This window comes from Danio rerio, chromosome 7, assembly GCF_052040795.2.
Source record: "Danio rerio strain M-AB ecotype USA chromosome 7, GRCz13ab, whole genome shotgun sequence".
In the NCBI taxonomy this organism is placed as follows: domain Eukaryota; kingdom Metazoa; phylum Chordata; class Actinopteri; order Cypriniformes; family Danionidae; genus Danio; species Danio rerio.
In genome coordinates, this window is record NC_141027.1 from 6,788,429 (window position 1) to 6,801,495 (window position 13,067).

The 13,067-nt window shown below is 34.5% G+C and overlaps 1 protein-coding gene and 1 long non-coding RNA gene across 7 annotated transcripts in view; one reads left to right on the forward strand and one right to left on the reverse strand.

Moving 5' to 3' along the window:
* klc2 (kinesin light chain 2) overlaps nucleotides 1–13,067 on the forward strand; it is a 35,339-nt gene that overhangs the window by 10,172 nt on the left and 12,100 nt on the right. For all 6 annotated transcript variants that reach the window (XR_015494835.1, XR_015494834.1, XR_015494837.1 and 3 more), the window contains exons 5-7: nucleotides 1,024–1,213; nucleotides 10,938–11,111; nucleotides 12,549–12,648. Coding sequence is in view for 2 of the 6 variants with exons in the window: in XM_087259652.1 (XP_087115778.1) it covers nucleotides 1,024–1,213; nucleotides 10,938–11,111; nucleotides 12,549–12,648 (464 nt within the window). In the remaining 4 variants the exon portion in view is untranslated. The remainder of the gene's footprint in view (nucleotides 1–1,023; nucleotides 1,214–10,937; nucleotides 11,112–12,548; nucleotides 12,649–13,067) is intronic.
* On the reverse strand, nucleotides 4,029–5,652 carry LOC141375281 (uncharacterized). Its single transcript, XR_015495240.2, has 3 exons — nucleotides 5,514–5,652; nucleotides 4,906–5,001; nucleotides 4,029–4,169 (listed from the first exon to the last, which is right to left on the reverse strand). It is a non-coding gene; the product is annotated as an uncharacterized LOC141375281 (long non-coding RNA).

Below are 13,067 nucleotides of genomic sequence, written 5' to 3' on the forward strand. Positions count from 1 at the left end.
GGCGGAGAACCGACGCAGTTTTGAAATATTTATTAATAACAGAGACTGCAGCTTCTTATGGAGACTTCCGTCTAAACCAAAACAAACAGACGGCAGTCTCCGTGTCAAACTGAAAGCAAAAGTGAAACAATATGTCCGGGCCCGGTCCTCTCTCGGCTTCCTCTGCCATCGTTCCTCCTCTTATAGTCAAGAGCTCCTTCCGTGGGATTCGAGTCCAGTGCGCACCACAGGTGCATCCACTTATGCGGCGGCCTCATTCCGTTCCCACGGCTCTCGGCCACACCCCCTCGCTACAGTAATATACTGCCCTCTAGAGTTATAAATCGGATTTACAGAAGATTTTTGTATTGTTTTTATTTGCAGTTGATAATGCAGTATTACTGCATTTAAAGATAAGCAAATGCATGCAAATGTCAACCATGCCATGAAAGAAATTAAGTTTTCACCAAAGTAGCGAAACCCTTTCTAAGTTTTTTTGTGTAGACTTGTGTTTTACAGGGCTGTAAAAATACTCGAAAATGTCTCTGTCTGTGTTTTCAAACAATTATATTTGATTTACCAAAGTCTCACAAGTGGCAGTTTATGAGGAAACCTTCACACATCAGTCAAATCAAATAAATGCAAAAATGTCAAATAAAATAAACTCAGTCATGTTTGTTCTATAGTGAGCAACTTTTATTCTTTTGATGAGCATTATTTCTTTTGGGTTGTGCAGTTTAATCCACAGAATTTCTACAAAGTATGTTGTAGACTGTAAACTCGCAGACTTTTTTGGTCACATCATGTTTATTTCCCTCATTTAAAATATAAAAAATGTTTACAGATTGATATATTTCTGATCCCATAACTCTGTGGTTAGTTGTTTTGGAAAATAAAAACAGTTGCTTCAATAAAATTTTAACATAAACTTTCTATGTGAATTTATGTTTTGGGTTTATATTGCAAATGTCAAATCCATAACGCTGGAATCGCTCTGATGCTAACCAGACTAACACATCTTTGTGTTGTGTGTGTGTTCTTCAGGGATCAGAATAAGTATAAAGAGGCGGCTCACCTGCTGAACGACGCTCTGGCCATCAGAGAGAAAACTCTGGGTAAAGATCATCCTGCTGTGGCCGCTACGCTCAACAACCTGGCTGTGCTATACGGCAAACGTGGAAAACACAAGGAGGCTGAGCCTCTCTGCAAGAGAGCGCTGGAGATCAGAGAGAAGGTCAGAATCCGCACATTTAACTTGTACCCAGGCCATGTCCACACAGGTATTTTTATAAACAGAGTTTTCATGTGTATGAAGATTTTATTTATTTTTATTATTTTTTATCGAAGGCGGGGAAAAACTTTGTGATGCATGTAAAGGGGATGCCGAAACCAACAGGGGGCGATAATTACAATAACAACACTAACTTCCCACCAAACAGCGAAGTATTAAGTATTTTCGTGGGCAAACTGCACACAAGTCAATCTAAACATGAGAACAGAGGCGGGTTACAGCCCAACAATGCAGAATATGCCATACATTTGCTATGAACGTGTGAAATTTGTCTCATTCATGTCTTGGGCATTTGTTTTAAATGTGTTCAGAAAGGAGAAACTGTGTGCATGCTGACGTCATGAGGTGAAAATCTTCACCTCCTGCTGGAGTTTTGGTTTCAGTATACCTGATAGGGCCTCATTGTTGAGCTTCCTGATTTATTGTTTTGGGCTCCAGTTGAAGTCAGAATTATTAGCCCCCCTGAATTATTAGCTCCCCTGTTTATTTTTTTCCCCTATTTCTGTTTAATGGAGGGAAGATTTTTTTAAGCACATTTATAAGCATAATAGTTTTAAAAACCCATTTCCAATAACTGATTTATTTTATCTTTGCCATGATGACAGTGAATAATATTTTACTTGATATTTTTCAAGACACTTCTATACAGCCTAAAGTGACGTTTAAAGGCTTAACTAGGTTAATAAGGTGAACTAGGCAGGTTAGGATAATTAGGCAAGTTATTCTATAACGATGGTTTGTTCTGTAGATTATCGGAAAAAAAATTAGCTTAAAGGGGCTAATCATTTTGTCCCAAAAATGTTTTTTTAAAAATTCAAAACTGCTTTTATTCTAGCCGAAATAAAACAAATAAGACTTTCTCCAGAAGAAAAAATATTATCAGACATACTGTCAAAATTTCCTTGCTCTGTTAAAAATCATTTGGGAAATATTTATAAAAGAAGAAAAAAATCAAAAGGGGGCTAATAATTCTGACTTCAACTCAAAGTATGGCTGAACGATATTAGGAAAATCTAACGTTGTGATTTTTTTAAACGTTTTTTTTATTCTTAATTGTATATATTGTAATATGAATGCAATTTCATTAAAAAAAAAACATTTGTAAAGAATTTATCATTTTAGATTGATCGGTATGATTCTCTATTGGAGTGCATAAAATATAATAAACAATCTACAAGCTTTAATTCAATAAAGAAAAATATAAAAATTAAACAAACATCATTTTATTGTTTTCCAAGGAGACGAACTGTATTCAGGTATACAGTAGTTGAGTTATCCAATGTAATCTAATACTGCTGAGTTTTCGTTATGCAGTCATTATTAATTAGTTCTAATTAGCTAATATTTTAATAATTAGTGTTAATTAGTTACAAATGTTACAATTTCTTAGACCTGAATGCTTTTAAAACCCTCACACAGTCACAGGCTTGACAAAACACGCGCCAAATTATAAAATATAATCCAGACTCAACATTACGTATACTCGCGATGTGACTATTGTGAATGAAGCGCAGCCCTAACTCAGTCAAACAATACTTTCTTTTCTGATAACATTCATCCTACACTGTAAAAAAAAAAAGTTGAGTAAACTTAAAATAATTAGGCAACCTATCACACATAGCTTTTTGAGTTAACTCAACAAACAGGGTTTGAAGACCAGTGAACTCAAAATATTTTGTTGAATTCTTTAGTTCTCTGAACAAAAAGTATCATGTTCACCCAACAAGATATTTTTGTTTGCTGAACAAATATTATCATGTTTACTCAACAAGATCTTTTGTTTGCTGAACAAAAATTTTCACGTTTATTCAACAAGATCTTTTGTTTACTGAACAAAAATGATTATGTTTACCCAACAAGATTTTTTTAGTTTACTGAACAAAATAAAACAAACTGATTCATTATGCATTTACTATTAATTTTTAGGATTCAAATTAAATACACAAGAATAGTCAATTCACTTTTTTTTATTTTTAACTGAGTTCAAATCACAATCCAAAACATTTGCATACAAAATCAGCATTTGACATTAGCCGTGTTCAGCATTGGGCTAGTTTGTACACAACTAGTACTAAATGTTTCCAGATTTGAAAAGATTGTACACTGCCTCAACATAAAATAACTGGCAACCTTACTAAAACCAAGCTATTAGTGTGTCTAAACACTCAAACCAGGTGAATATACAATCATCTAATCAGAGTAAACCCTAAAAGCCACTCCATTCATACAGTCTTTAAAGTGTACTGCACTTTTGTCAACAAAGTACATAAAGTCCAAAAACAGACCTCAAAACATTGAAACAGTGGCACATTAGGAAGTGGTCACGGGTCAGTTGCCGTTACTGTGTGGAGTTTGAATGTTCTCCCTGCGTTCAAGTGGGTTTCCTTTGGGTTCTCCGGTTTCCCCCACAGTCCAAAGACGTGTGGCACAGGTGAATTGGGTAGGCTAAAATTGTCCGTAGTGTATGTGTGAATGAGTGTGTATGGATGTTTTCCAGAGATGGGTTGCAGCCGGAAGGGCATACGCTGCGTAAAACAAGTTCATTGCGCTGTGGCGACCCCAGATTAATAAAGGGACTAAGCCGAAAAGAAAATGAATGAATGAATGAACTGAACTCTCGCAGATCATGTGCCACCAACCTCCATAAAACATGCTGAATCACTTAAAAAGTATATTTGAGTTCTTTTGGGTGTTCCATATTCAGTCTATACAAGAGGCTGAACAAGTAAGCGAAGGCTGCAGGCAGATGTGTGATATCCTGAAGTACTATGGCCTCCTCCAAGATTTTAGCGAGGTTCATCACATATTGCAGGGATGCAGAAGTGCCATTATCATCTTCCACCACAGTGAAGATTCCAATCCTTTAATCTCTGGTGCTGTGGTCTTCAGGGTCCGTGTCCTTATAGGAGATTAAGTAATGGGAAAATTAATTGATGTGTAATATTAATTACTACTTATTAATGTTATTACTATTATGCAAAGAAAATAAAAACATGTAATACTTTCATACATACAAACAGTAACACTTTGAATAGTCTATAATATATAATAATTGAATAATATATTGACAACTTTTTAATATTTAGCAATTTTTTAAACTTTTATTTTACATAAAATTGCAAAGATTTACTTTTATTTGATACAGTTTCAATTGTGAAAGTTGTTTATTGTCCTGTTTAGAATATAACTGAGCCTTTAATTGTCATTCATAAGGGATTTATAAAGCATAAATAGTCCTCACTTTAGATTAGGTCACAACTGGATGAAGTTAAGCTCATAAAGCATATACTAACATACAAAGTAACTATTATTACATACCTTAATATTAGGATATTTAAATGTTAATTTGAATAGTTTATTAATCGTGTACTTAAGCATTCTGAATGATCTTAAAAACACCAACTATTCTTAAATAACTGGTTTGTAAATAATGCAATACTTAAATTAGTAATACAAATGAATCATTAAAGTTAAAAAAAATACAATCATTGAGCACTTCATGTAGAGTTATGCTTAACAGAAAATAAATTAACTATTCGCTAATACTAAATAAATTATTTATAGCGTGCAGCTATTAAAAGTGTTACCAAGCAGACTAATAAATGTAGAATAGGGTATGAAAATGGGTAACTTACCAGACATATCTTGAGAAAGCAAGCAGAATTTTTACGAAGAAAAATTGGCAATCCCTCAAGAGCTGCTCTTTCTCGATCGGTGACAATATCAGTGACCTAAAGGAAAGTCATTTACAAAGGGTGTTTTACAATCTTATTGTTTTGTAAGTAAAAATGTACTTAGTACATTTAAATGAGCATAGTATTTTATTCATGCTGTTGAAAAAACACATGGCTTTATTTTTAAAAAAGAATTTTGTGGTTTCCATACAATGGAATTTGATAATGGTTGTGTTGGCAAATTTAGAAAAATGTTTAGTTTCATGTGACAATTACTTTGAGTTAAAAACTACAGCTATTATTTTCTATTTTCCTCTTTGAATGTATTCATTTGAAATGGTCACTCAAAACAAGTGAAACATCTGTTATTTATCTTACTTCCATCTCACAATCAAAACACAACTTGACACAATTAAAATTAATGCAAAAGGGCTGGACAATTAAATTGTTGCAATTACGTTTTATTAGACTGTATTACCTGAGCATGAAATTCTTGACAGGACAAAATATGTTGCACATGTTAAAAACATCAGACGGGTGTATAAGAAAAAAAAAATCTTAATGAGTACCTGCTCATCCATCTTGTTTAAAGTTGTATCCATCTCTGGACCCATTGAATCCCTTCTTTTCTGTAGAGTTTCAGGAGAGGTGCTGTATATTTATCAAGTCACTCGATTAACTGTCTCAGGAGATCTACATTACAGATCTGAGAAAACTCTGTGCAGATCTACAATATACAAAAAAAACATACATATTAATTTTTACACATAATATATATATATATATATATATGTAAATATTTAAATGTTCAAATGCTGAATACAGATGTATTTTGAATTACCTATAATAATAATGTTGTTTGTTATTTTTAGCATTATCATTACTACCTTGAATGAAACCAAAGCAATTGCAATATAGTGACTTACCTCTTCCTTAAAGTCCAGGTTATCTCTCTCTAATTTCTTCCTGGCTAAATCTCAACAACTTCTTTTGGGCAAAGAGAAAAGGTTTCTTGCATCTGCTGGTGAATGACCGTCAAATTTCACTGATGATAACAAGTCTCACCTCCTCAAGGAAATCTTGCATTGAATTATGTCATTGTCAATATTTCAGTCCTTTTGAGCAAAAAGAAAGAAAAATATATATTTAGCCCTTTATATTTTTTATGTAAATAAAAGCTAGCTGACTGTTAAAGCAAGTTGGTCTGAATATGATAGACATTTAGTCGAGCTAACAAATCAAGCAATGAATTACATGAAAATCACACGATTTTCAAACAAATTACACAGTTAAACACGTCACCGTTTGTTCCACTGGCTCTGGTTCGAAGGGAAAAAAGGTTATGATGTGCGCAATGCTGACAGCAATCTAGATAAACAGGACATAATTTTATATTTGACTTGGATACCTGATCTGGTATGTTATATGATACTCATTGTATTAATCGTGAGTTATTAAAGCAAATGACTCGATTGAAATCGCTATTTGTTTCAAATACATTCACTCTAAACTTTTATTGATGTAAATAGCCAAAACCAAGTGCACGAAACAAGTAACTCACGGCTAAATTATAACAAATAGTTCCGTATTAGGATACACGCGCACATCAAAGCCAACATATCAAATATTATAACGTTAGATGACAACAAAAAAGACATACATACCTATGATTTAGCAGAAACGTCGTTGGCGTGCTCTTAACTAGGGATGGCTGACGTGAAACTGATGTTTAGACACAGTGTCGAGATCCCGAAGCGCAAGTGTTTCGAATCACTGCACCGAAGCATGATCCGAAGCACCCAAGTCAGGTGACTAAAGTGTTTCGAAACACCTAGTCACGTGACTAAAGCGATTCAAAGCATCGATCAGCTTAGAAACGTTTCGAGACCTGGTGAATCCTAATTTGACTGCCAAGGTCTCCAAATTATCTCTGTCTCAAATGGCTTAGAGCACTGTGGGTTTGCTTATTGATTCTATGCTTAGCATGATGTTTTGGGTTCGAATCCCGACTTCGAAATCATGGTTTTATGTATTTTAATCATGTATCTGTTTTGTGTAGCCTAAATAGGATACAGCTACAGTTACGCCATCAATTTAGCATCATTTTTGTAACACTGTAAAACAATAATAAATATTTTTACAGTATGGTTGGGTTTAGGGTTTGGGTAGACATTAATAAAATACAATAAATGGGAAATTTAATGAATAATATAAATAATTCTTGATAACTTCAGGCCACCGTTTTTGATCTAGCAACAACCCTGTTTTAAGACAAAAACAAGACATATTTATTCACAAATTGTTTATTCGGATATCAGACCAATGTTGAAACAAAACGATACAAGAGCAAAGCATTACCAACTGGTATTAAAGCATTTCAAAACAACTGTGATAGACTGGCTTCAAAACCTACTAACCCTGCATGGATGTCTGACACCTTAACCACTGTACTATGTTACTTGAAGGATTCCCCTTTCACAAAATGGGGTTTAATCCCTCAATTTGTTCAATCGTTCTTTGCTGAGGCTGTTTCAGTGCAATATATATAAAAAATGACCACTAAATGTCACTGTAGAGTGAGGTTTCGAAACGTTTCGAAGCTTCGACACATTAGGTGCGTTCGACTTCATGCAGCGCTGCGCAGATCGATCGAAATCTGTCTTAAAGCGGTGCATTCTGGTTAGAAATCTTGTCCGGATTGATGCTGCGCCGACGCCACGTGACTGTCACATGTGGCATCAAAGTACCGCGACAGCGCTCCGAGATCAGTCGGCAAACTCAGACCGTGCAGCTTCTGAAGAGCGACTGCAGGAGCTTTGATGACGACACTGATATTACACGATTGGCCGAGTTCACCACATGACAACAAACACGTGTATTTCGGGTTTATAATTGGACAAATTCCGATTCAAAAGTTTCAAAACAAACAATTCCCTTTTCACACCCTCTCTATCCTGTACACATCTTGCTTATTAAAAGACTACAAATATTTAATCATCTTTTGTTAAATAATCTGGTTATAAAGGTTAGCTTGTTTGCACAGGTTTGTTTTTAACTTTTTTATACAGACTATTTACTGCATTCATCTCCACGAACGATTTAAATGATATATTTTAGTGTATATTTTAGTGAATAACCTAAATATGAACTCAAATAAGTCTTACAGACTTGAAATAAGAAAATCATCATCATTGATCCTGCCACCCTAAAGCTCTCTTAACAAATTAAGTTATTGAACTATTTTATTAAATAATTATAAAATGGCTTTATTATTATAATATAAATATATATTTTATTTCCTGTCTAGCAGTTTAAAGGCTACCTGCTCTTTCTGGGAAACTTCTACATAGCTCACTTATTTTACCTTTTGTTCTTTTCAACACAATCTTTTTGGATTAAAATGCTTTTTTGAAAATTCATTCATTATCCAAAATAATGTCATTTATTAAGACCTAATCAAAACACCTTGTTTTGCTTTTTACATGGGAAATTTTTATATCTATAAATGTACATATATGTAAACCCTTTTTTTAGCATTTTCAAACAAGAAGTATTAGCCTAAAGATTGATGTTTAACTCCTAGAATTTATGCTTATTGCTTTGTATTTAATAGACCTGTTCGTTTTTATGTTTATATTAACCTCTCATTTCCTCTTATTTCTCTCATGCATTTGTTATATATTTTATTCATAATTCTCCCTTATTGTTTAAAAAGGAACCACAGTTTGTAGAAACTGTATTCTGTTTTATTTGTAAATGTTTTGTTGTTATAAATAAAAATAACAAAAAAATATGATGACGCCATGTTATCGGTCATCATGACTGCAGCAACTGAGTCCCGAAGTGTCTAGCTGTCCGTCTTGACGGCTCCGTTTTCAACTCCGCCCCGCCTGCGCTCGGCTAATCTCGTTGATCACCGGCTGCAGCTGAGCTTCATGTCGAACGCACCTATTTGCTTCGACTGTTTCAGTGTTTCACGAAGCCTCGCTTTGCCCACCACTACTCTTAACCGCTCTATCACGGTCTCTCACATCATTAATACACTGGTAAAATAGATCGGGCAGTCAGATGGGTAGCACATCGCACAAAAACATGTATACAATTATATACAATCGATTATGAAAACGATTGACACGTAGCTCAGCAGAAAGAAAGATGGTTCGTTTTGTCGCGCGCACGTGACAGGTACCCCCTGCAGTGAGCTATGGAAGTAAATTGCGCATGCGCCAGAAGCTTATAAGGCGCATGCGCCAACAAGAAGGGCACGCATCAACGCAAAACTAAGAATTTTGTATTAGTTCAACGAAATATTTTAAGTTTTTCACATTGAAGCACCATATTTGTTGAACAAACTAACTATTATTTGTCAGCATTTCAAATGAAAATATTTAAATTCAGTTAACTTATTAATCTTTGTTCAGAGGACTTTTTGAAAGTTGGCGTTTTTACAGTGTAGAATCAGGTATGTTTAGATGGGATGGCCTAGTGTGTTCTGATTGCTCAGATTGTCCAGTCTATTCCTGCAATGTGTATCAGAAATCAAATGGCTATTTGCAATCTAATTGGTCAAATTGTTCTGTGGCCAAGTGAAATAGAAACTTCTGCACTCCCAATGAAAGGGTAAAAACTTTTAAATGTAACAATACCTATCAAACCTCTAACATTATTAATGGGCTTTTTGGTGACTACTGTTGTTTGTTTGCACTTTGAGTTCAGACTTTAATTTTCAAACCGTCTGCTACAATAATTATTTTATTTTCAAGATCTGAGGTGAACTATCTGCTGCTGCTTTCAGTAGTATGGCAATAAATGTCATGTAAAATGGTATTTGAACTCACTTGGTAGCATTTAACACTGAATAAAGCCCATAATCAGTACCTGAGGCGTTCGTTGTCTTAGTACTGTTGTTCTGCCGCGCCTTCTCAGAAATAGAAACAGTTTCTAAAATTGAAATTTCATGCATCGCTCTCACAGATGGCTGTCAGGTCTGCTACTTCTTTCAGTAGTATGTCACGTAAAATGGTATTTAAATCAGGGCTTGACGCTTAATTTTTTCAGAAGGAGCACATGTGGAGCACATCAAAGAATTTTAGGCGCGCAGTGAAAGTGTATAAAGTAAATAGTGTTTATACATTTTTCTAAATCAAATTTTATTTTATTTGCATAATATATTCCACAGATCAAACCATACTTCCCACATGGGAAAATTAAGATAATGTGAAGAAAGAAACAACACCACACTTATGTGCAAAGCTGACACTGTTTATAGGAGCACTATCTTTCTGGGTTTTTAAAAAAAAGAGCCTCGGAATATGGCAATGATTCTATACATTAAAGGTCCCTTCAGCACAAACGTATTAACATCCTTTTTATTAAACTTTATTGGCCCTCTGTTGTTATTATTATTTCTTTATTAATAGCCAAATATAAACGAAATCGATGTTTAGCACCTTTTATATGACACTGTGTACATGATGTGCTGTTGTTGAGAGCGTCAGTCAGCGTGTACTACAGCCGCAAAGGGCTTCCAAATGAATGCACCCTGTTGTGTTACCTTGATCAAGTGAATAAAATCAATCAAGCCAATGAAATTTTTTAAAAATAAATCACGCAAGTGCAATTAAATACATTTTCCAGTTTGCATACATCTATTTTTAGTCGCAAATGCGAGTTTAAATGGTCGCACTTCACATTGTGAGCATTTAACACTGCATAAAGCCCATAATCAGTACCTGAGATGATCATTATCTTAGTAGTTTATACTGTTATTCTGAAATGGTTTTTAAAATTGAAATTCCATGCGTCGTTGTCACGGATGGTTAGCACAAAAACTCCTTTTAACATTGAAATGGTAGCTTTTATTGCGTGTCGTGGTATTGTATTAGTTAGAACAGTGTCAGTGTGCTCTGATTGGTCAGGGGGCCCTTTGTGCTCGGATTGATACAGTAATTCAATTGCCTATCATCAATTATTCTTTACACGTGTGTTTGCAGGTTCTGGGTAAATTCCACCCTGACGTGGCAAAGCAGCTCAATAATCTGGCTCTGCTATGTCAGAATCAGGGTAAATACGAGGAAGTGGAGTATTATTACCGCAGGGCTCTGGAGATCTACGAGAACAAACTGGGCGCAGATGATCCAAATGTGGCCAAGACCAAAAACAACCTGGTAAGACGAGAAATCCTCCATACTAATGATATTTTGGGTCCTTTGATATTGCTCTAAATTTGCTCTAAATGGAAGTGAACATTTTAGTGGTATTGCACAAGAATATGAACTGTATGGACTAACACATCTACTGTCACAGTCATAATGGGCAATTAAAACACAATCATTTTTCACAGTCTGTGATTTATATTGTCATATATAAATTATAAGAAAAAAACTGACATATATTGTCGTAGTTGTTGTTCTTAACATATTTCACAATATATTTGATTGCACTATTCTTTTTTTAATAAAAACTCAGTTAAAGAGATGTACAGCAACGTTTTACCAGGAAAAGAGGAAATTGTATCATGTATTAACATTAAAAATATATCTAATTCATTTCTTATTTATGTGGATGTGGTTTTTATTGTATTTTATAAATTTTTTTTTGATTAATTGTTTTTGTCATGAAAATAGCCTTCATTACTGACGTGGCATTAAAAAAATATACAGTGGTGTGAAGAAGTGTTTGCACCTTACTGATTTCTCTTTATTTTTTGCATTTTAAGGTGTCAGATCATAAAACAAATTTAAGTATTAGTCCAAGATAACACGAGTGAAAACATCATGCAGTTTTGAAATGAAGGTTTTAATTATTAATAAGGGAAAATGAAATACAAAACAACAGCCCTGTGTGGAAAAACCGTTCACTCCCTAAACCTAACAACTGGTTGAGCCGCCCTTAGTAGCAGCAACTGCAATCAAAAGTTTTTCAAAACTTGCAATGAGCCTCTTACAGTGCTGTAGATGAATTTTTATTTTCTACAATTGTCGTAATTCAGCCATAATAAAGGGTTTTTTGAACATGAACTGCCTTTTTAAAATTATGCCAGCATCTTAGTTGGATTCAGGTCTGGACTTTGGCTAGGCCGCTCCAAAGTCTTTATCTTCACGTTATTGTTGTAAGTCAGCAACATTAGAGGGTCTTTGAGCATGAACCACCTTTTCAAGGTCATGTCACAGCATCTCAATTGGATTTAGGTCAGGACTTTGGCTAGGCCACTCCAAACTCTTAATCTTTTCAAAATGGTTGTCATTCAGCCACATTGGAAGGTTTTTTGAGTTTGAACAGCCTTTTTAAGGTCATGTCATGGCATCTTAATTGGATTCAGGTCAGGACTTTGGCTAGGCCACTTCAAACTCTTTAATTCTTTCAAAATAGTTGTCATTCAGCCACACTGGATGGTTTTTTGAGTTTGAACAGCCTTTTAGAGGTCATGCCACAGCATCTCAATTGGATTTAGGTCAGGATTTTGGCTAGGCTACTAAAAAGTCTTCATTTAGTTTTTCTTCAGCCATTCAGAAGTGGACTTGCTGCTGTGAGCATTTGATTACAGATGTGAAATGATTCTCTCATTTTTCTCAGTGATGATGATGATCTTCTTTCCTCCACAGGCCACATGTTACCTGAAACAGGGCAAATTCAAAGACGCAGAGACGCTTTATAAGGATATCCTGACCCGCGCGCATGAGAAAGAGTTCGGCTCGGTCAACAGTACGTACTTCCTGTCAAACCTTAAATGTAACAATATAAAATGCATGTAAATCAGTCATTAGAGCATGCATAGAGAGCACATTCATATATTTTAAGTAAAGTTGAAGTCAAAATTATCCGTCCTAAGTCATTTTTTTTATTTTTTTAAATATTTCAAATAACATTCATCAAGGCTGCATTTATTTGATCAAATATAAATTAAAATTAGTTAACTTGTGAAATATTTTTATGATTTTAAATGCCCTTTTTCTGATTGAATGTAGTCCTATATTGTAATTTATTTCTGGGATTGATTTTTCAGCATTATTAAGCCAGCCTTCAGTAACACTCGATCCTTTTTATGCTGCTAATAAAAAAACATTTATTATTATTAAAACTGATGCAGTACATTTTAAAATGTCATTTATTCATCAAGGTCA